Below are 22,640 nucleotides of genomic sequence, written 5' to 3'. Positions count from 1 at the left end.
ATTAAGGTCATTTTTTAAAATCCTGCTCGATTTATTTCTGTGCATTAATTTGAAAATGTATTCTGTTGTTTAACACCATAAAAAATACATCTTGCTAATATTGAGCTTGATTAACAAAACATTAAATAAAGTAAATGAAAATTACTCTTAATTCTGCTTTGAGCTGAATGTGGGCCACCACCAAACCAGGAAAATGCAGATACAACAGAAATACCAAAAAATTAATACAGTTATGGAGAGAAATTTGAATACATGTGCTTTAATAAATTCACAATGGAAAGCTCCCCCTACTTGACGTGTGTGTAAGGTGAATGGAAAGGATATTTTAGATCAGGGGTACTCAATAGGCGGACTCCGGTCCGTTTCCGGACCCAGACACGGTTAAATCTGGACCGACGCCAAAACCAACATGCTATTTTAATCATAATCCAAATGAGTTTTCAGTGCAGTGAACAATTGTGATTCCGCGCTATATATCTTTGAGGCTTCTATTCGGTTTGGCTGCTTCATCTATGTCCGATCATATCAGCTGTAACTGCATCGCTATAGCAACGTCACTCACTCAAGTCAGTCAGACTTATCCACCGGTCACGTGCTCTGGGCCAGGCAGATAAACAGGCAGTCTCATCATTTGCGAGCAGTGCAAATATCGGTAACCGTTCTTTTTTTGCGGTCTAAAAGTGAAAATGGCGTGCTCAAAGCTGTCTGTTGATAAGAAAAGAAAAGTCGATTTTGAAAACCGCGAGTTTAAAAGTGAGTGGACAGAAAAATATGCGTTCGTGCTTCCCGTGGGAAGCACAAAACCAATGTGTTTAATCTGCAACGACACGGTAGCAATCATCAAAAGTGGTAATGTGAAGCGCCATTACGAAACCAAGCATGCACATTTTGAACAAAATTTCCCTCAGAACACAGAGTTGAGGACAACAAAAATAAACCAGCTGAAATCAGCCTATGCAGCTACAAGCAGTGTAATAGTTAGATCAGCCACACAACAAGAGCGGGCAACAGAAGCCTCACTAAGAGTAGCATGGGTCCTGGGAAAACACAAGAAACCCTTCTCTGATGCTGAAATAGTCAAGGAGTGTATGAGTGAAGTGGTGACTGCTCTGTTTGAAGGGACTCAAAAGGATGAAATAATCAAGAAAATAAGCCAAATACCCTGTTCTGATTCCACTGCGGCAAGACGAACTGAAATACTTGCTGATGATTTGCTTGAACAACTTAGCTCTGCTATAAAAAAAGCCAAATTCATTTCATTGGCTGTGGATGAATCCACAGACAACACAGACAATGCACAACTCATGGTCTTTGTCAGATTTTTTGATGAAGAAAAGGGAGAATTTCATGAAGATGTTTTGGGTGTCACAAACCTCCATGGACACACAAGGGGGACGATATTTATGAAGCAGTGACACAGATGCTTAGAGACAGAGAGATAGACCTGAAGCATGTTGTTTCCATTGCTACTGATGGAGCGCCAAATATGATTGGGAGAGAGAGGGGATTAGTGGCACGCTTGAGAGCTCACCACCCTGACCTCATGGCATACCACTGCATAATTCACCAGATGGTTTTGTGTGCCAGCCTTGGAGAAAGGTACATGGAAGTCATGACAACAGTCATGAAACTTGTCAACTATCTGAGAGCATCCTCTGCTCTGCAACATCGTTTGTTGCGCTCATTTCTAATAGAGGTGAATGCAACATTTGATGATTTGCTCCTTCACAACCACGTCCGGTGGCTTAGTAAAGGCAAGGTACTGGAGCGGTTTTGGGCACTGCGGAAAGAGCTGGAGACATTTCTGTTGGATCAGAAGAGTGCAAAAGCCAAACCGTTTGTGGATTTCATGAAGAATGAAGAGGAAATGGAAATTGTTGCTTTTCTAACTGACATTACTTCCCATCTCAATGACCTTAATATGAAGCTCCAGGGCAAAAACAGCACAGTGTGTGGCCTCATGTCAGCTGTCCGTGCTTTTCAGAGGAAGCTGGAGGTTTTCAAATGTGACTTAGAGCAGGACCTGCTTCACTTCCCAAGACTTTTGGATCAGACTGCAGGAAAACATCATCATCACAATTATGCTGAATTCCTGGACAAGCTGATCAAAAATTTCCAAAGTCGCTTTGAAGATTTCCCTCTGGGAAAACAAGTCTTGCTGTGCATTGAAAATCCATTTCTTGTCAAAAATATTGCAGAATTTTCAACTGAAGCCACGAAAGTCTTCCAATGGGCCAGTGCTGCTTCTCTGCAAACAGAGCTAATTGAGCTGCAAGAAAACCTAGCACTGCAGGAATCTCACTGTGACCCTGTCACCTTCTGGACGAAGATGGTCACTGCAGCAGGTGTTCCTCTCCTGCAGAAGATGGCCCTTCAAATTCTCACAATGTTTCCCTCAACATACTGCTGTGAATCTGCCTTTTCAACCATGAACATGGTAAAAAACGCATACCGCAGCACACTCACCAATGAACACTTACATCAGTGCCTCCGCCTGGCCCTCACACCTTTTATGCCCAAGTTTAAACAACTGGTGGCAAAAAGAAGGTGTCACCTTTCACACTAAAAGGCCTACCATGTCGTTTTTTGTGTATAGTTCGAAACTTCTGGGGATTGCCTCTGTTTTTTTTGTTGGTGTTCTCTATTTGGAATTTGACCATCACTTTTCTGGACCTCAGACTAAATGGAAATTTGGTAAGTGGACCTTTCAAGTTTATATTTGAGTACCCCTGTTTTAGATGTTTAAAGGGGTGGTTCAATGCAATTTCACTTTTTTAACTTTAGTTAGTGTGTAATGTTGCTGCTTGAGCATAAACAGTATCTGCAAAGTTACAGCGCTGAAAGTTCAATGCAAACTGAGATATTGTCTTGTAAAGTTATGGCAGTTTAATGCCTACAAAAATGACCGGTTTGGACTACAACGAGCTTCTTCCTGGGTTGGTGACATCATAAACCCTTCAAAACGCCCCCAGGAACACAAAACAAAGTGGGCGCGGCTATGCGGCGCGGCATAATGGAAGCGGAAGAGTTATGTAGAATTGTGAAGAGTTGAGCGGTGCGATGCGACGCGTCAAAAGATAATAGAACCCATTATAATCTGTGATATTTTCTACGCTGGATGCGGCGTGGAAGAAAGCTTCCAGAATGTTCAATGAGTTCAATGCTGTATTTGCACAAAGGCTAATACTGAAAGATGGAGCTGTTCCCACTTTAAAAACAGAAGCTGCTGTTTATTTGCTTCAAACTGTAAGTATGTTTTATTTTTTGTACATGTCTTTTAAAAGTATAGTTCTTTTGCTATTTTTGGTTGCATCAAGGACCAGAGGTGGGTAATCCAGGGGTCAAAGAGTAACAACTCAAAAAACAACTCAAACTCAATTAATCACTTATTTATCTCATTAATGCTTCAGTGGGTGGAATAAAAATATGGCAGGACTTTTGCTCTTTGACCCCTGGATTACCCACCTCTGTCAAGGACATGTCCATGTCCTCCTTTCTTCAGTTGAAAAGAAATTAAGGTTTGTTGTGGCAAAATCATCTCCGACTCTACTGCATAAGAGACAAACACGTCCAATTGTCTTTAAAGCTTTTATTTCTTGCAAGAAAGGTCAGACAGGTCATACAGAAACACAAGTAGCTGCATATGAAAAATTAAAATTTCCACAACAGGTTTTTGATGAAAACAGGATTCCAGGATTTTTCTCCTTATAGTGGACTTCAATGGACTCCACTGTTAAAGTTCAAAATGACAGTTTCAGTGCAGCTTCAAAGGGCTTTAAACAATACCAGACAAGGATAAGGGTCTTATCTAGCGAAACAATTGATATTTTTGAAAAAAAAAAAACTGCAGCTGAGAGTTGAATAGGGAAGGTGTAGGACATACAGCGTAAACTTTTTGAAGAATACGGAAGGCGGAAGCACTTGCAAGGCAATCATTTGTGTTTATAAAGCTTACACGATCTGTCATTTTCTAAAAAAAAAATGCAATTGTTTCGCTAGACAAGACCCAGTTTTAAATGACTACTTGAAAATGGGAATAATGATCTAGGTTAAAATTATTTGATTAGCTTACCTGTAGAGACCGTGAAGAAACAGGACATGAACACAGCCGCACAAAAATCTGTTTCCCGCTTCATATACAGCATTGCGGTCGAGGGTAGGAATATCTGACCTCTAAATGCTGAAAGACGTACAATAGACATATGTAAATATATTTCCAGCCAATGGTACTTTGGCATAAGAGGAATAATGTTTTTAAACATCTTGAAATACCTCACAGTTGTCGCTTCCCAGGATCGGAAAATGTAAAGTCATTTGAAATTAAAATGACCAGAGTAACGGCTCCTTTCCACAAGATGAATGCCAAAGTATACTTGCAATAGTTCCACTTTAGCCCAGTCAAATATACTTGTGCGAAAGTAGGTCCAACTAAAGATATACAATAATTGATGCATCTTTAATTGTATAATTATTATTATTATTATTATTATTATTATTATAGGTGCATGAAATTATTGTTCCAATTTAGCAGACCTTAAGTATATCAGTTTAGTATACCAAAAGTAGAATTGCAGGGTATTTTTATCAAGTACATAATGTATATGTATTTGTAATATACTTAACAGCCTATAAGATTTATTTATTTCATGCTATTTCAGTCAAAAATGGCACGAGGACATACATGAAAAGCTGTGGTTATTTTTAATGTTCAATTACAGCACATTAAAAGAAATCAATTCAAAACTGCACTTTATTTACAGTATCTCAAAGCTAAGGTGCCGTTTTACAGCACAGACCCTAATATGTGCCAATAAACCAGTCATCCACAACATTTAAAAGGTAAAACAAAGCAATAAAAATATATACACAATAAAAAAAAAAAAATACACAATATTTACAAAGCCAACAGGGTGCACAATTTTGAGCAACAATTAAACACTTTTGCAGCACACAAATTTATAACTTTTTTTCTTGCTGCAATATTTTCAAGGCACAAGAGCCAGAGCGTTAACCAGCATCTGAATAGCACAAAGAGGATCCACAATGTCCTTCATTTTGTCACGGCGTAGAACCCAGTCTGGAGCAAACCTGAGGGAAATCAAAAGATTGTGTTGTAAGGAAGATACTGATCCTGCCAAACAAGAGCAAAAGGTTTTACAGATAACTGCATACCTGGCCACAGGTTTTGACTTCCGAGGAGTGGCTTGGAGAAGGAAACTTCCATTGAGAGACGTGTTCATTTTCTGCTTGACTTTGTTTCTCTCAGCATCCATTTTGAACTTTCGAAGCCCAAGTCGGTAGATGCTGCGAATGCGATCCGAAACCTTTGGTAACTTTCGGACCTCCTGTTTGAAAAGAGCATTCAAACAATGAAATGTTTGAGCAAGCTTTCATGAAATTTGCTGAAGGAACGTTCTAAGTTCAACAAGTTAAGCAGCACTTTTATTCAGCTTTTTTTATATATATAAAAACTGGGTCAATAAAAGTTTGCTCAGCTCTGTCCTCAATTTCCTTTTTTTTGGACTTCAGGTTAAAAGGGAACGCCGACACATTTGGCTGCTGCTAGTCTCTCCCATTTTTATTGTTTTTAAATGTTTATCGGATTATTCTGGGTGGTCAGTGGGGTTTTAAAGCTTTTGAAGTTTCCTCTTGTTACTCATCCTATTGCAATGCAGAATTACATTTTAATCTTAGAACTGCTGTTTTTATCTCTGAATAATATCTGCTGGAATCAACCCTTCTGTTGCCCAACCCAGGACTTACGGTAGGAGTCCACTGGTGCATGGTGGGCGGAGCAAGCTTTTCAATTCATTCCTATGGAAATCGAGCTTCACAATCCCAAAATGCACCTCACGAGCGTGAAGTTCAACATCCATAGGAATGAATTGAAAACACTTGCTTTGCTCCGCCCGGCCCGCGCCAGTTGACACCTACCGTTAGATTACCACAAGATTTATGCTGCAGTGGATTCCCTCTGCATAGCTTTAAAGGTGCCCTAGAATCAGAGTTGGGCAATCCAGGGGTCAAAGAGTAGAAGTCCTGCCATATTTTTATTCCACCCACTGAGGCATTAATGAGATAAATAAGTTATAAATTGAGTGGTGATTCTGCTTGTTATCATCAGGTGTCTTCAATAATGCTCAATCATCAAAGGAGAAAATCACAATTTTTAAGACACCTGATGATAACAAGCAGAATCACCAAAGGAGAAAATCACAATTTTCAAGTTACCATCATCGAGGTCAGGGTTTGGGTAGTTTTAACTGCATTAATATTAGATTTTGTTTGCTCGTCTGGTTGGTTTTAAACAGTCAAGGGTCAAGAGCTCAACTAAAACAAAGTTAAAAGATGATCAGATGTTGGTTATGTTTTCATATAATCATTATTTGATCTGAATCACTGAACTCTTTTAGAGCCCAATCTCTGAGTTAGAGTTACATTATTGATTACAGCAGCACTGTGATTCTACAGCACAAGATCAGCTTTGAACAATTAAAAAAAAAAAAAAAAAAAATTTGTATTGATAGTGATTCAGATCAAATAATGATTATATGAAAACATAACCAACATCTGATCATCTTTTAACTTTGTTTAAAACCAACCAGACGAGCAAACAAAATCTAATATTAATGCAGTTAAAACTACCCAGTCAAGGGTCAAGAGCTCAACTAAAACAAACCCTGACCTCGATGATGGTAACTTAAAAATTGTGATTTTCTCCTTTGGCGATTCTGCTTGTTATCATCAGGTGTCTTAAAAATTGTGATTTTCTCCTTTGATGATTGAGCATTATTGAAGACACCTGATGATAACAAGCAGAATTTAAACACACAGACATCAAGAATCATCCTGTGAATCTCAACAGTGGTGGCCATCATAAAGCATGTTGCAGTGCATTCTGGGAGCCACCAATCAAAATTCATCCATGGCTCCCATCATGCATTGCTGTATGAATAAATTATGAGCTAAATTGTCTTAGTGAGAATAAATGAAATTACTATTAAAATTTAGCTGCTTTTCTGTGACTTTTTAGTAGCTTGTTTTCTAATGTTCAGAGTTGATCTGTTGATCAGAATATGTTGCTTGTCACCGTTGTTGAGATTCACAGGCTGATACTTGATGTCTGTGTATGCCTAAAAGAATTCTCTTTTTTTTGTGATAAGGACAACTTTTTTTTAAAAAAAAAAATTCTGTATTGTATAAGCTGATCTTCTGCAGAATCACAGTGCTGCTGTAATCAATAATGTAAATTGAACTCATTTAGAGTTCAATCTCTGAGTTAGGTTTTGTTTGGGCAATGTTTTTACATAAACATTATTTGATCTGAATCACCCAAGTTAAAAGATGATCAGGTGTTGTTGGTTGTTTTAACTGCATTAAAACCAACCAGACAAGCAAATACTAAAAAGTCAAGGGTCAAGAGCTCAGCTAAAACAAACCCTGACCTCGATGATGGTAACTTAAAAATAGTGATTTTCTCCTTTGGTGATTCTGCTTGTTATCATCAGGCGTCTTAAATAAGTGATTGAGTGATGATTGAGCATTATTGATCTCATTAATGCTTCAGTGGGTAGAATAAAAATATTGCAGGACTTTTACTCTTTGACCCCTGGATTACCCAACTCTTCCATGTACTGAACTCTTGTTATTCAACTATGCCTAGAATCAATAATTGAATTTACCTCGGCAAAGACATACATTGAGTTTCAAATTCCATTGCTTCCTCCTTGTATAAATCTCATTTGTTTTAAAGACCTCCGGAAAACAGGCGAATCTCAACATAACACAGACTGTTACGTAACAGTCGGGATCATTAATATGTACGCCCCCAATATTTGCATATGCCAGCCCATGTTCAAGGCATCAAACAAGCCAGTATTAACATCTGGAGCTGCAAAGCTGAATCATCAGACTAGGTAAGCAAGCAAGGACAACAGCGAAAAATGGCAGATGGAGCAATAATAACTGACATGACTCATGATATCATGATATTTTTAGTGATATTTGTAAATTGTCTTTCTAAATGGAGCGCGCGATTTAAAGGGGCTGCAGCATGAATCGGTGCATAGTTAATGATGCCCCAAAATAGGCAGTTAAAAAAAATTAATTAAAACAAAATATATGGGGTATTTTGTAGGGCTGTACTAGAATAATCGAATATTCGAATATTTGTTCGGTGGGGTGGCATTCGATTTTCAGTTTTGAGATTCGAATATTCTTTTTTTTTTTTTTTTTTTTCCAACACGTGACTTCCGTCGCGGACTCATTCTCACTCATAAGACAAAATAAATCCCTTATATAGAATAAAACTAATTGTAATAGATATTACATTTTGTGTCATTTTAAAAACAATTAATTTATTCTTATTCAACTGTTTATAAGCTTGCTACCATGTTTTTTATTTATTACAGTTCATTGAAATCACTGTGTGTTACTAATTTAATTTCTGTTTTGGGATTCATTTGTTTTAAAGAAATGTTCGTTATTAATACCTTATTAAAGTTCTTGCTCAACAGACTTTGTGTTTTGTATCACTTGTGCACTGTCCGTTTTCGGAGCATAAACCTGCCCGTGTAATGCATACCGGAAACTGTTCTATTTAAAAGATTATTAAATGTTTATTAATATTTTAAGAATGTGTGCCACCTGATCATATTGCACCAAATGCAACACTGCACTCCACTGGGTCTGCCGCAACATATTTACGATGCCGAAGAGTGAAACGTGAAGTCATGAAAGATGATACAAGTGCAAACCGACACTATTATTATATATTTAACCCCACCCACCGAAGCTTCGAATATTCGATATTGATTGCCACCTAAGCTTCGAAGCTCAAAAAATGGCATTCGAAACAGCCCTAGTATTTTGAGCTGAAACTTCACAGACTTATATTACATCTTTTGAAAAGACGTTCTACGGCACCTTTTAGGTACATCACTTGCAAATTGCTGAACCTAAAAAGAACTATTATTTAGCAAATGGCACCTATGAGCTTTGCCGAAATGTCAGAATACTGCTATACATTACTCATCATCGGATGCCAACATTGTGCCAAGCAATCTTTTGGAGCCCCTTAAATCTGGCTTCTGCAAACTACATAGTAACCTTAACTAATGCTGTTTCAGTGCTAATGACTTGTTAATTGCTGTGGACTCTGGCTGTCTTTTTTAAATTCTGATTCTTCTCGATTTCAGTACAGCTTTTGTCACTGTAGACTATTCTCTTTTACTAGAAACATTGTTTTTTTCACCTGCAAACACTGCAAGACTGCACCCAAAGTTATCTTTTTCTATGGATGAAAACTGACCAATACACTTATATTTTCCTGCATTGATTACTGTAATGCTCTACTTGCTAGAGTCTCTATATAAATTGCAGTATGTGCAAAACACAGTTGCCAGAATCCTGACAAGGACCAGGACAAATTAGCACATCACTCCTATCTTGGAATCCTTGCACTGGCTCCCTGTTAGGTTTTGTTTAGATTTTAAAAGTATCATGCTTACTTACAAGGCTTTGCATGGTTTGACACCACAATATTTGTCAGAACTTTTAACTCTCTTTACCCAAGGTGTAATCTCAGCTCCTCCAGTTCTGGCTTTTTAGCTATTCCTCCAACTCAGACCAGCCCTTTTCTCTCTGAGATCAGATATGCTGAATCTTTGCGTTTTTAAATCTTCTCTTAAAACTTTTTTTCAGGCTTCGATGTGTGTTTTCATTTCATCTTTCCCCATTTCAATGTATTTAGGGCCCGAGCACCGATGGTGTGAGGACCCTATTGGAATTGCTCAGCCAAAATTTTCTTCTCCAAAATGAATCACATTTTTGAGGGCCTAAACGTTCTCAAAAACTCATGAAACTTTGCACACATGTCAGAAGTGGTGAAAATTTACATCTGATATGGGTTTCAGAATTAGGTGTGGCAAAATGGCTCGATAGCGCCACCTACAAAATTTCAATTAAGCGCCCTTCGTGCTACGTTTCACGTACAGTTATGAAATTTGGTAGACAGATGTAACTGCACCCAGGGGCTTTTTTGTAGGTATTGGGCTAAGTTTGTAAACCCAACAGGAAGTGAGATATTTTGAATTTTCTCTACAAAATTTTGGCAGTTTTTGCCATTTCCACATGTTGTACTTTAACGAACTCCTCCTAGAGCTTTAATCAGATCAACATCATAATTGGTTAGTCTAATCTAAAGGCCTTTGCGATGTTAAATTGCGAAGATCTAGAGTTTTTGATGAAGGGCGTGTCCGTGGCGGCCTGACAAATTTCGATGTTTCGCCATGAAACAGGAAGTTGTTGTAACTCGGGCATACAATATCTGATCTGCCCCAAACTTCACATGTTTTATTAGAGTCCTGACCTGAAGACATCTATATGACAATATTCAGTTACAGTCATAGCGCCACCTGGGGGCCACAGGAAATGACATGTTTTACACTGTGATGAACTCCTCCTAGAGATTTAATCAGATCAATGTCATTTTTTGTCAGTCTAATCTAAAGGCCTTTGTGACGTTAAATTGCGAAGATCTAGAGTTTTCACTGAAGGGCGTGTCCGTGGCGGACTGACAAAGTCTGTTGTTTCGCCGTGAAAAAGGAAGCCATTGTAACTCGGGCATACAATGTCTGATCTGCCCCAAACTTCACATGTTTTATTAGAGTCCTGGCCTGAACATATCTATATGCCAATATTCCGTTAGTCATAGCGCCACCTGCTGGCAACAGGAAATGGAATGCTTTACACTGTGGCATATTGAAATGTGGTTCTGGGAGGGAATTACAAAGTACCAAACATACTAGAAACACAAATCATGCAACACTTGGCTAAGTGCTAATGTATGCGATTAACGCCATGAAACAGGAAGTTGTTGTAACTCAGGCATATGATGTCCGATCTGCTCCAAACTTCACATGTTTGATAACAGTCCGGGTCTGAACACATCTATATCGCAATATTTGGTTATGGTCAAAGCGGCACAAAGCAGGAAGTGTGGCAATTCGAAATTACTTAATGGCATAATTCTCCTGTATTCATTCGCTTACATGCATGTCGACCACTGTTCTCGGTTTTCCTAAGGCCAACGGGTGGCGGTGAGCCCGGGTGCGAGGGCCCTTTCATCGCTGCTTGCAGCTTTAATTTTATTTGATGTTTGTAAAGTGCATTGAGATGCAACTTTTAAAGGCACTATCAAAAAAAAATAATAAAAAAAATAAAAAAACAAAGTTATTATTTCTATTATTATTAAAAAAACACCCACCATTGCTCTCCTTTCATCCTGGACAAAGAGAACCAAGAGAAAACAAGCTTTGGTGAAGATGCTGCCACCTTTTTCTGCAACCTTATCTCCAGCTTTCTCCCGGTAGATCTGCAGAAGATCCAGGAGGGTTTCTACAGAGTTGTCCACATCATAAACTGCATCAATGGTTCTGTTGTGCTGAAAAATATGAAGAAAATAAATTAAAATTCACAGAGCAAATACTGCAACATGCAATTTAATTAATCACATATCAGCTGTTAATTAATAAATTACATATTGTATCAAATAACTTAATTATGAGGCAACATACTTTTGATAGGTTGAGAAGGACTTGGATGGATAATGTGATGATCTCCATTGAAGGCACACTTCGGTTGCAGCTCCTTATCAAAGTGAAGATGGTGTGCGTTGCTCCACTTTCAACAAGACGTTCACAGCACTCTGGTGAAAGTCTGGTGGCAGTTTCTTTAACCATAAAAAAAAGATAACATTAGTTAACATTTTATGAAACAACCAACCTCCTAACTTTGAAAACAGCATCTTACCTAAGTGTTTCAAGGCTGCAAGAATGTAAGCATAATTCTGAAGTCCAAGCAGGTAGCTCAATGCTGTTGTGGTCTTATTACACAGCTTGTCCTCTTCCTTCACCTTTCGATTTACTTCCCTGAGACGTCGCCTCATGGAAATGACACTGCTTGTGTCATGATTTTTTCTTGAACAATGACCCCTCCAGAGTGCCTTAATTGCATTGCAAAAGTTTCATTTAATAGAGTTGTTTATGCAAAATTGAAAACACTTTCATTGTATGTAAAAGACCAACATCAACATACTGCCTTAGGTGGTCTAAAGAAGAAAGTAAGTTTTACTAATTTGGAAAAAACAGTAAACGGTGAGTAAAATACAAAATGACAAAACAAATATGTATTTTCTGTCAATTATGTATGTAATACAATATAAAATGTATATGCATAATGCATCAAGTCTTTTATTTGTACACCATTTAATTTAAGACACCATACCTGCGCCTTTATTATTCCACGTTGTAGCTTCTCCTTGCGACGTCTAAGAAGGAGCTTCCTGACTGCACATTGGATAGTACCGGCAGCTTGGTTGCGACGATGTAACCATGTTCTCACTGCCCTCTGGGTCTTAATGATGGCTTCTCTGTCTTTAAGATATTTCTTTCTCTGCAGCTTTGCCCTAAAACATTGCTAGAAATTTGGGGAGAGGAGGAGAAAATGTATAGTTAAATTAAGAGCATTTATAATAGGCTAAATGTGAAATAAGCTAGTGGCTAACCTTCTACTGCATGATGTAACCTCTGGCTAACAAACGCAATTATTTATTTATGCGCTTTAACCATTTAATTGATGTTTTATATGCATCATGAACTTGGGTAAAGATGAGAAGACTTTGTATAAATCAATAAGATGTTTTTGTTGGTCATGCCAAATCTAAGTAGTGATATTAAAACCAGTGCACATGTGGAGGATGCATATATTTTTGTGAGAAATGTTCTCCAGAGTATTATATAAGCTGTGTTGAGGGGTAAATGCACAGCTTGAAGTGGGCCAGTACACACAAGTATGCAGTTCCCGCAACACACACACACTTCGAGCACTGGGTAAAATGTAATTTTACAGCATTTGGCATTAAATAATTTGTCACATTGATGGGTATATTGATTGCAACAAACATGTATTTCCAAGAAATTATTTTGTTTTAAAAGGTGCAATGTGTAAATTTTGCAGCATCTAGCAGTGAGGTTGTGAACTGTAACCAGTGGAGCTTACCCCTCCCTTTTGGAGAAGCTACAGTGGCCGTCTGGCCGACACAAGACAAAGATGTCATCGTCTGAGACAGCAGAGAGTCCATTAGCCAGTGAAGCAATAAGGTTTCTTCTTACTTCTAAGAAAGAATGGTCTCTTCTTCTAATAAACCAGACGACTACTGACTACCGACTTACTACTACTACTAAAAATGAAAACTTGACATGGAGGGGGGACCTGCAGTGTTTGAGACTAAAATGGCTCATTCTAAGGTAATAAAAACATAATGGTTCATTATAAAAGGTCTTTATACACCACTGAAAACAGTTATGTTTATTATATTGCATTTCTATCAATAGATCCTCCCAAATTTTACACATTGCACCTTTAACATATAGAGGATTAAATGTACCTGGATGTACAGGACTGAAGAGATTTTCTTCTTGGCTGATTTAAGAGCACAGTGCGCTCGCACAGCTCTCTGAATCCTTACTGCGCAGAGATGATGGTAAACGGCAGCTGTGAAACGATGACGTCTTGCAGCACAAATCATTTCTTTTACCTATAAAAGAAATAAGTTAATACTTTATAAAACATTTAGTAACTTTTAACATATTCATTCCCCTTAATTTACTCAAGAAACTTTGAATCATGGATGGGCATTAAGTAATCTACTCCCACTAGCTGGTTGCAGAACGGGTACTTCAATAGTCAATTACTTGTGAACAGCCTTAGTAATAACATTTCTTGCCTGTTGTCTTGCAAGCCAACCACGCCACAATGCCTGGAGATAAACAGCGGCATTGTGTCGTCGTCTTAGATTTTCTTCCTCGACTCTGGCAAGCTGCAAGACTCGGAAACGGCGCTGTAGTATTATGGCAGCGACTCTCTGTTGGTGATACCGTCGTCTTTGGGTAAAGCCTCTGAAAGCTGATTGTATCTTCACAGCAGCTGTTATTTGCTGTGAAAAAGAATAGACTGAAGAGTTAGTGATGATTTCAAAGAGTTGGTAAACAATTTTATTTCGAGATACTATTGTGAATAATAGGATTGTTTTTATAGCTTCAGTGGTTCTTTGGAAGTCAAAGTAAAACTTTTGCATGTAGCTCAAGTCTAGAGTAAGAGGGCAATTTAATTAATAAATCAGTCAAGGCCTAACAGACCAAAATAAGTGATTGGCAACAAGCTAAATTACACAGTATAATGTCAACAATCCATGGACTTTGAAAACAGTTTCCCTGAAACTTTGTTTTTTTTATGTACAAATGATAAACTTTAGTTAGTGTGTATTTACTGAGCGTTCTCATCGATAACAAGTCTATTTTGCTTACTGGAATTTAAACAAACTGGGAGCAAAACAGCATGACATTTCAAAGCACAAGTTCTCTTTAATCAAAGTTGCACACTTTAATCTTTTTTTCTAAATAAAAAGCTTTACACAAAGAAAATAATTGTAATTCTAATAAATGTTTAAAATCATGTACACAAGACTCCAGTTACATCAGAAGTCTAATAAATGTAGATTTATGCTGAATGGAGTGGGTCACCTTATGATGGCCACCATTTCCAAGATCACATGACCAGCCAAATACTAACTTTATCTTAGTCATCTCCTGTTATTGAATACTTTCACTCATGGAATAAAAATCTTGGTTGACAGCACATTTCTACAACAGCAATTATATCTGAAAAACTTTACTTTTGTCTAATGCTGCATCCACACAACTAGGTGTCAGTATAAAAACATGACTGCCATTGTGACTGCCAAGCACAGATAAATTGCACCCTTAAAAGACAAACATATTACACATTCCTATAAAATAAATGTTTATTCATAGTCCACAAAGAGAACAGTTACCTTTTGAAGGGAATCTCTCACTCTCAGACCTCTCCATAATGCCTGGATGTATACAACAGATTTTCTAAACCTCAGGAAGTGAGTACGCTGTTTTCTGGCAATCAGAGTTTCCCTCCATCTTTTTTGAATGACTTGGACACTGTGCTGGACAGCTAGAAATCTTGGAAGGGATGACAAATAGTCATGTTGTGACTCCTTGTGACAAAATCATATAGGCGAAGAATAAAACATCCTTTATTTGTTACCTTGCACGTTGACGTCTTGCTTGAACACATCGTCTAATTGTTGCAAAAGCAGCTTGTTTTAAGGTGTAGTTTCGTCTAGCTAGGCTTCCTCGGAACCAGGACTGAATTTTCAGGACAGCCTGTGTTTGCAAGGCATGTCGCTTTGTTCGATAAGCCCGAAATGCTGTCTGCAGTTAACCAGAGACAAACCAAACATGAAAATCTAATATACAAACAAATATATAAATCCAATAATATCTCAAATAGAAACAAAACTGTACGAGGAGATTAAAAAAAAAACTTGAACAGAAGCAGGGTTTCTGCAAGTCCAGGGTAATGGGTTCAGGGAAAATTTTCAGAGAAAAACTAACAAAAATTAAACTGCAAGCAGCGATGAAAGGGCCCTCGCATCCAGGGCCTTAGGAAAACAGTGAATAGTGGGTCATTTTGACGTGCCACACTTCCTGCTGCCAACAGGTGGCGCTTTGACTATTACTGAATATTGCCATGTAGATGTCTTTAGGCCAGGACTATTATCAAATGTTAAGTTTGGAGCATATCGAACACTGTATGCCTGAGTTACAACAACTTCTTGTTTTGTGGCTTTAATCGCCTACTTTAGCACTTAGCCAAGTGTTGCACGATTCAACGTGTTTCTTGCATGTTTGGTACTTCATGGCATACTGAAATGTGTTTCTACGAGTGAATTACAGTGTAAAGCATGCCATTTCCTATTGCCCGCAGGTGGCACTACGACTGTAACTAAATATTGGTATGTAGATGCCTTCAGGCCAGGACTCTTATCAAACATGTGTAGTTTGGGGCAGATCAGACATTGTATGCCCGAGTTACAACAACTTCCTGTTTCATGGTCACGGACACGCCCTTTAGCAAAAACTCTTCATCTTTGCAAAGGCCTTGAGATTAGACTGACCAAATATGATGTTTATCTGATTAAAGCTCTAGGAGGAGTTCATTAAAGTACAATGTCTGGAAATTTTGCAGAGAAAAATCTAAATCTCTCACTTCCTTTTGGGTTTTCAGATTTTGCACAGCTTTTTTGTAGGTACTGGGCTATTACATGTGTCTACCGAATTTCATACTTGTACGCGAATTGTAGCGCAAAGGGCGCTTAATTGAAATACTCTAGGTGGCGCTATTGAGCCATTTTGCCACACCTAATATCAGTCGTAACAAGTTTGAACATGCTTAGGCCCTCAAAAATGCATTTCATTTCAGAGAATAATAATAATTGACTGAGCAATTAAAATAGGGTCCTCACACCATCGGTGCTTGGGGCCCAAGTATAATGAAATGTTATTTTAAGGTTGTTACATGCTTACTTGTATCACAACAGTAGACCTTCGCAGCTGAAGAAACTGTGCACGGTCTCTCTGGCAAAGACGGAAACCTCTGTAATGTTTCTGTATAACCAAAACAGATTCCTTGAGTTGCTGAAACCTGCGTCTCTCAATCATCCCTCGATAATGAGCCTGTTTGAGGGCAAGAAAGTAAAAGCCTTCTGATCACTTCTGTTGGATTTCCAGAGTGAATCAAGTTGAAAATGTCAAGACAGAATACAACTCCATAGTGATTACCTGAATTGTGATGGCACTTGCCCTCAATCTCTGAAATTTTCTGTACTCAATGTGTCCACGTACTCTGGCTTGAAGGATCTTTACATTTTGGAGAGTCTTCAGGTAACTGCACCTCTGTTCCATTGTTGCCCTATGAGCTCTGTAACGCTTTTGGAGTATAACCGCTGCAGCCTGCAATCTGCGGTATCGTGTCTGGGCCACAAACATTCTGTACTGAGCTTGCAATTTTAGGACACTTGAGCGAAGCGTTTTGTATTGCTTGCGGTCCATGTGCATACGCATCAAAGACTGAATCTTGATTGCAGCTTGTATTCTTTTTGCAAGCCTCCTTGCCAGCATTCCACGCAAGGCAGTTTGCAAAGTAAGTGTAGCTTGCTTAAGAGCAACAAAACAATTCCGATCTTTCTGGACCAGTTTACGTGATCTGTACCACTTCTGGATAAGCGTTGCACTTGCTTGAATCCTAGCATGCTGAACTCTGGCACAATGGCCTCTGTATGCAGACTGAATCATAATTGCTGCAGACTTTGCTTTAATGAAATGCTGTCTTTGGACAGACATCCTGAGGTAGGACTGAATGGTTCTTGCAGCCTTGGTCCGTCTGGCTAGTTCTCTCCCCTTCATCCCTCTGAAAGACTTCTGCAGGCATACAGCAGCACTCCTCACCAGCTGGTATCTTTTCACATGCTCGTCTCGAAGTTTCAAAGCTCTATACCTCTGCTGGAGAACCATGGCTGCCCAGCGTTGTCTCTTAAAAGCTGACCTTTGCTGGTACATGCGGAAACTAGCCTGTATGATGATAGATGCCTTTTGCTTTTCTGCTAAATGTCTCCTGAGAGAGTGTCCTCGAAAAGCTGCTTGAATGACTACAGCAGAATATCTCAAACACAGATAGTTCTCCCGATCTGCTCTAGCCTGGATGTATGACCTGTAATGGTTCTGTATAATGATAGCGGACAACCTCATGGCCCGGTACTTAACCATTTCTTTGTGTCTTCTAAAATAAGACTGAATCAAAACTGCTGCTTGATGCTGTAGTAGTAGTTTCCTCCGAACTTTAAGACCTCTATAACATGCTTGCAAAACAAGAGCACCTTGACGCATTTCAAGAAAATTCTTTCTCTGTTGTTTTGCTGCATTTACAGCACGATATCTTTGCTGAATGGCAATGGCAGCGCATTTCATTGCTAAATACCTCTTACGAGAACTATAAGCTCTGAAAGTTGCCTGAACTGTGGTGGCAGCCTGATGCAATTGCTTCAAAGTCTGTCTGGACTTCATGCCACGATAGGCTGCTTGCAGAATCAAAGCAGCATTCTTCTGTTCCTGTAGTGCTGCCATCTCCTGCCTCATCATTTTGTTAGCTCTGAAATGTTGCTGAACAGTACAGACGGCCCAACGAAGTCTCTGGAAGCGCAACTTGAAGAGGTGCTTTCTCACATGGGACTGAATGACTGTTGCAGCTTCGTGCTCTCTCCGGATCTGTCGCCGGACCTGCATACCCCTGAAAGTTGCCTGGATTGCAACAGCAGCTTGGCGTTTAGCAAAATAATCTCTCTGAATATGTCTTGCTATCAAAATAGATCGATAGCGTTGTTGACAGAATTCTACAGCTCTTTGGATGGACAAAAAGTGCTTCCTTTGTTTGTAGGTAAGGTACTTCCTCTGAATGACTGTGGCAGAAAAATGCATTCTAGCGATATCACGACGTGCACGATTTCCTCTGTAAATTGCCTGAATTGTTGTCACGCTACGTTGCAGCTTTAAAAAGTTCTCTCTTGCCTCCTTTCTCAGTAAATGTGACCTGTACTGCCTCTGTATGACCAATGAAGCCAGTTTCATAGCTTGGAATGGCACTCTAGTTCTATACATTTTGTACATTGCCTGAATCACAGTGGCCGCTTTATGCTTTCTATCGATTTCTTTCCGTAGTCTCATCCCTCGGTACACAGACTGCAAAGTGATGGCAGCTGCTCGCAAGGAGCAATACCTTTTACGTTGTTGCCTTGCACTTACAATTGCTCTGTACTGTTGCTGAATACAGATGGTGGCATTTCTGAGGGCAAGATAATCACGGCGTTGCTTGTACGCTTTATACGTCTTCTGGATAATTTGAGCAGATTTGTGCTTTTCTGCAATCTCCTTTCTTACCATCATTCCACGGAAAGCTGATTGGATACATATGGCAGCTGTTTTTATGGCTCCATATTGCTTCATGACAGCATTTTTAGTCATCATTGCCCTGAATCGCAGCTGTAGAACTGATGCCGCCCACTGTTGTCTCTGGTACTTTTTGAGTTGGGAATGTCCACGGAAATGTGCCTGAATAACTGTTGCAGCTTGGTGTGATTTTCGTAAGTAGTTGCGAACTTTCATTCCCCTGAATGCTGACTGAATAACTACAGCAGCATTTTTCATTTGCAAGTAAGTAGCTTGAGTGCATTTGCCAACTCTGTAAGCTCTGTATTGCTGCTGTATGATGACAGCTGCGCACTTTGCAGCAACAAAGGCGATGCGTACTTTATGCATTCGGAATTGAGCTTGAATAATAGTGGCGGCTTGATGCTCTCGTCTCAGATTTTGCCTCGCTTTGGACCCCCGGTATATGGCCTGTAGAGTTATAGACACCTGCCTCAAATGAACGTAATGGCTTCTTTGCAACCGTCCATATACAAAAGCCCGATAACGTTGCTGAATGACAATAGCAGCACGTTTTTGAGCTAAAAACTGCTGGCGGCAACTATGCGCTCTTATTAGAGACTGAATCAAAGTTGCTGCTTTGTTTTTTTTCAGCAGTTCTTGTCTTACTCTCCTGCCACGATAAGCACTCTGTAGCACAATGGCTGCTCTTTTCATTTCAGTGTATTCCACGTACACTTTCTGTCCATCTCTGAAGGCTCTGTACTGTCTTTGAATGACTATGACGGCCCGTTTCATTTCCAAAAACCGTGTCTGTACCACATATTTACGATAGTTTGACTGAATGATTTTGGCAAATCTGTGGAGTTGACTGATCTTCTTCCGCTCAGCTCGTCCTCGCCAAAATGCTTGAATTGTAACTGTAGCAGATTTAAGAGCCATATACTCTTGTCGTAACTTTTCTCCAAATACTTTAGCTTTGTATCTCTGTTGCAGAACAATGGCTGCTCTTTTCAAACACAAAAAGTGCCTTTGAGCTATAAACCGCCTGAAAGCAGTTTGAATCAGAAGTGCAGCTTGCTGGCGTTGAGCCACAGATCTACGGACCTTCCATCCACGGAAAGCTGCTTGCAGAGCCAGAACTGCCGATTTAATCTCAAAAAACCTCTTCTGATCTGCTTTCCTTTGCATGCAAGCTCGAAACCACCTTTGAATCAAGACTGCATTTTGCTTCACTTTAGATATCTGTTGTCTGACAAGGTAGGCCCTGAATGCACTCTGAATGACAATTGAAGCATTGTGTCTTTTCTTTAAAGTCTGAAACTTGCATCTTTGCAGGTGACCTCGAAACCATGCTTGAACACAGACTGCTTTCCTTTTCATATCCAGGTACTGGGTTTTACAACGCTGCATTTTGTACCATGCTTGAATGCGCAAGGCTGCAGTGTTTTTTTCCAGAACTTTTTTTGTATGCCACTTCCGGAAAGCTGCTTGGATCACACAGGCGGCATGGTTTTTCTTTAGGAGACTTTGAACCCTCCAAGCTTTGTATGATTTCTATGTGAAAACAAGAAAATGGTAAATAAGATTAGCCATCTAGATGTATTACAATAATTATTATATTATATATTAATAATATAATGTAATCTATCACTAGGTGGAAACAGTACAGGAGCAAAAGTACCTAGACATAATCCTGAACATACCTGAATTACAGTTGCAGCTGCATTTTGAAGAGCAAAATATCTCTCTTTTTTCAGCACTCTCAATTTTTCTCGAGCACTGTATCCTCTCCAGAATGTTTGGATCTTGATGGCTGCCTTATTCTGTCGAAACATTCTTCTCCTCAAGATGAAATTCCGCACAAGGGCTTGGATTTTAGTGGCAGCCAGGTTCTTTTGCTGTGTATGCAGGTCATACTCAACATAAGACAAATCTTATCAAGCATATCAAAGTTCCAAGCAGCTTGACATGGTAGAAAAATGACAGTCTTACCCGAGTAAGCTCAATGTCCTTCTGTAGCTTGTATCTCCGCCACGCACCCTGGATGACTCGGGCTGCTCTCGTTTCATTGCGGAGATCCAAAAGACGGGCACAAAGGAAGGAGAGGTAACATGTGACAACCTGGGGAAACAGAAATGAGTAAATCACAGTTGCATTAAATATACACAGGGGTGGAAAGAGTACTGAAAAAACATACTCAAGTAAAAGTACCATTACTTTTCAAAAGATTTACTATGGAGTAAACTGTACACTGATTTAAAAATGTGGAAAACAGCGTACATACTATAATTCGCATTATCTTGTTTGTCAGAAAGAATATCAAACATCAACAACAATTTTAGTTTTGACTGCCAACTTTTTTTAGGGATGCACCGGTTGACGCTCTGTTGCAGGGGTAACCATGACTACTGTGGAAAAGGGAAGAGAGGAGCTATGTGCAAGATGCGGGGGGAAGAGAGAGGCAGATGCCGTTTGATGCTGCAGGTAAACTGCAAACAGCCTTGGTTTTATTTAGTTTCACTGGTAAAGACCTTTTTTCTTTACATCAAGTTTAAAAACGAAAACAAATGCTGAATACGGATTAAGTAAAATCTTTGTTTGGAGTGTTGAATGTGTTTTGATTGTGTTGTTTGGATTGTGGAACTATGCAGTTGTTGTCTTTAAAATGACATGGTTACAGTTAATGTTTTCATTTAAGGTTTCAACCCAATTTAAAAACAAAAGCTAAATGCTTTTGTCAGTAGGCCTACCTATGTATGTATTGAATGTAGGCTACTTACTGCGCAGTTACTGCTGTTAATTTCAGATGGTTACAGTTATTGTTTTTAATAGCCAAAACCCAGGAATCGGCCAGTTTGCTTGTTACAAAAAAAAAAAAAAAAAAAAAAAAAAAAAATGGTATCGGAATCAGCCATGAAAAATCATGATCGTGCATTTCTACACTTTTTAGAATACATCAAAACACACAAAGAAATGAAAAGATGAAGTTATTTTCAGTAAAATCATCACCATTTAAATCACTGAAAAAAAAAAAAAAAAAAAAAAAAAAAATGATTTAAAAATCAGTTGTAAGGCCTTAATAAACATTGCACGAGCTAATGTTGCACACGTTCGGAACAGTGCAAAGAATACAAAAACCTTTAGGAACTTTTATGTAGGCCTGTCGCGATAGTCAATATATCAACTAATCACGTGATATATGGACTGGACATGACCTCAATTTTTGGTGACTCGATATATTGCCTATTACGTTTACACAAAAATGAATTTCAATTTTTGACAGGAGTAGAAAGACCGATTACTCATCCCTACCCAATGGATAAAAATAAAATTAAAACTATTAAGTAACGACCACAAAAAAAAAAAAAACAACAAAAAACAACAAACAAAAAAAGCACAGATACATCACTTGTACCCTAACATGTGGACAGTAGAGATGCACGATTATTCGTTAAAAGATTACGATCTCAAATCAAACACCCATACGATTTTATTTGGACAATTACGATCAAAGCCAACTTTCGAATCTGCAATCCGTATTCAGAAAGGCACGGGTTAAAAAAAAAAAAAACTCCGTCTTCGGCACTCCGAAAGGGACATGGTTAGTCGTTTGCTAGCAGGAGCCTGTTACTTTGTGTACAACAGCCTGTTACTTTGTAATTAGCCTTTTGCCGAGCCCCGCCCCCCTTAGTTACTGTTTCTTTGTCCGACAAGCTGTGGCGCTGTCACTCCACACGCAGTGAAAAATACATTGCGGAACAAAGAGACAAGACAGACAAGACA

At 38.9% G+C, this 22,640-nt stretch overlaps 1 protein-coding gene across 1 annotated transcript in view; it reads right to left on the bottom strand.

Annotated features, from left to right (window-relative positions):
- Positions 1-4,695: 4,695 nt before the first annotated feature.
- The window catches only part of aspm (assembly factor for spindle microtubules), a 29,011-nt gene continuing 11,066 nt past the window's right edge, over positions 4,696-22,640 (bottom strand). The window contains exons 17-30 of the mRNA XM_067396292.1: positions 20,850-20,978; positions 20,561-20,755; positions 16,716-20,411; positions 16,461-16,610; positions 15,139-15,305; positions 14,894-15,053; positions 13,787-13,996; positions 13,448-13,597; positions 12,286-12,477; positions 11,812-12,004; positions 11,577-11,731; positions 11,267-11,443; positions 5,173-5,345; positions 4,696-5,088 (exon numbers count right to left, since the gene is read on the bottom strand). Of these exons, the coding sequence (XP_067252393.1) occupies positions 4,986-5,088; positions 5,173-5,345; positions 11,267-11,443; positions 11,577-11,731; positions 11,812-12,004; positions 12,286-12,477; positions 13,448-13,597; positions 13,787-13,996; positions 14,894-15,053; positions 15,139-15,305; positions 16,461-16,610; positions 16,716-20,411; positions 20,561-20,755; positions 20,850-20,978 (5,850 nt within the window). The 3' untranslated portion in view covers positions 4,696-4,985. The remainder of the gene's footprint in view (positions 5,089-5,172; positions 5,346-11,266; positions 11,444-11,576; positions 11,732-11,811; positions 12,005-12,285; positions 12,478-13,447; positions 13,598-13,786; positions 13,997-14,893; positions 15,054-15,138; positions 15,306-16,460; positions 16,611-16,715; positions 20,412-20,560; positions 20,756-20,849; positions 20,979-22,640) is intronic.

The sequence above is a fragment of the Chanodichthys erythropterus genome, chromosome 10 (genome assembly GCF_024489055.1).
Source record: "Chanodichthys erythropterus isolate Z2021 chromosome 10, ASM2448905v1, whole genome shotgun sequence".
NCBI classification, from domain to species: Eukaryota; Metazoa; Chordata; class Actinopteri; order Cypriniformes; family Xenocyprididae; genus Chanodichthys; species Chanodichthys erythropterus.
The sequence above is the reverse complement of the archived record's forward strand: the minus strand, read 5'-3'. Positions and strand labels throughout refer to the sequence as shown.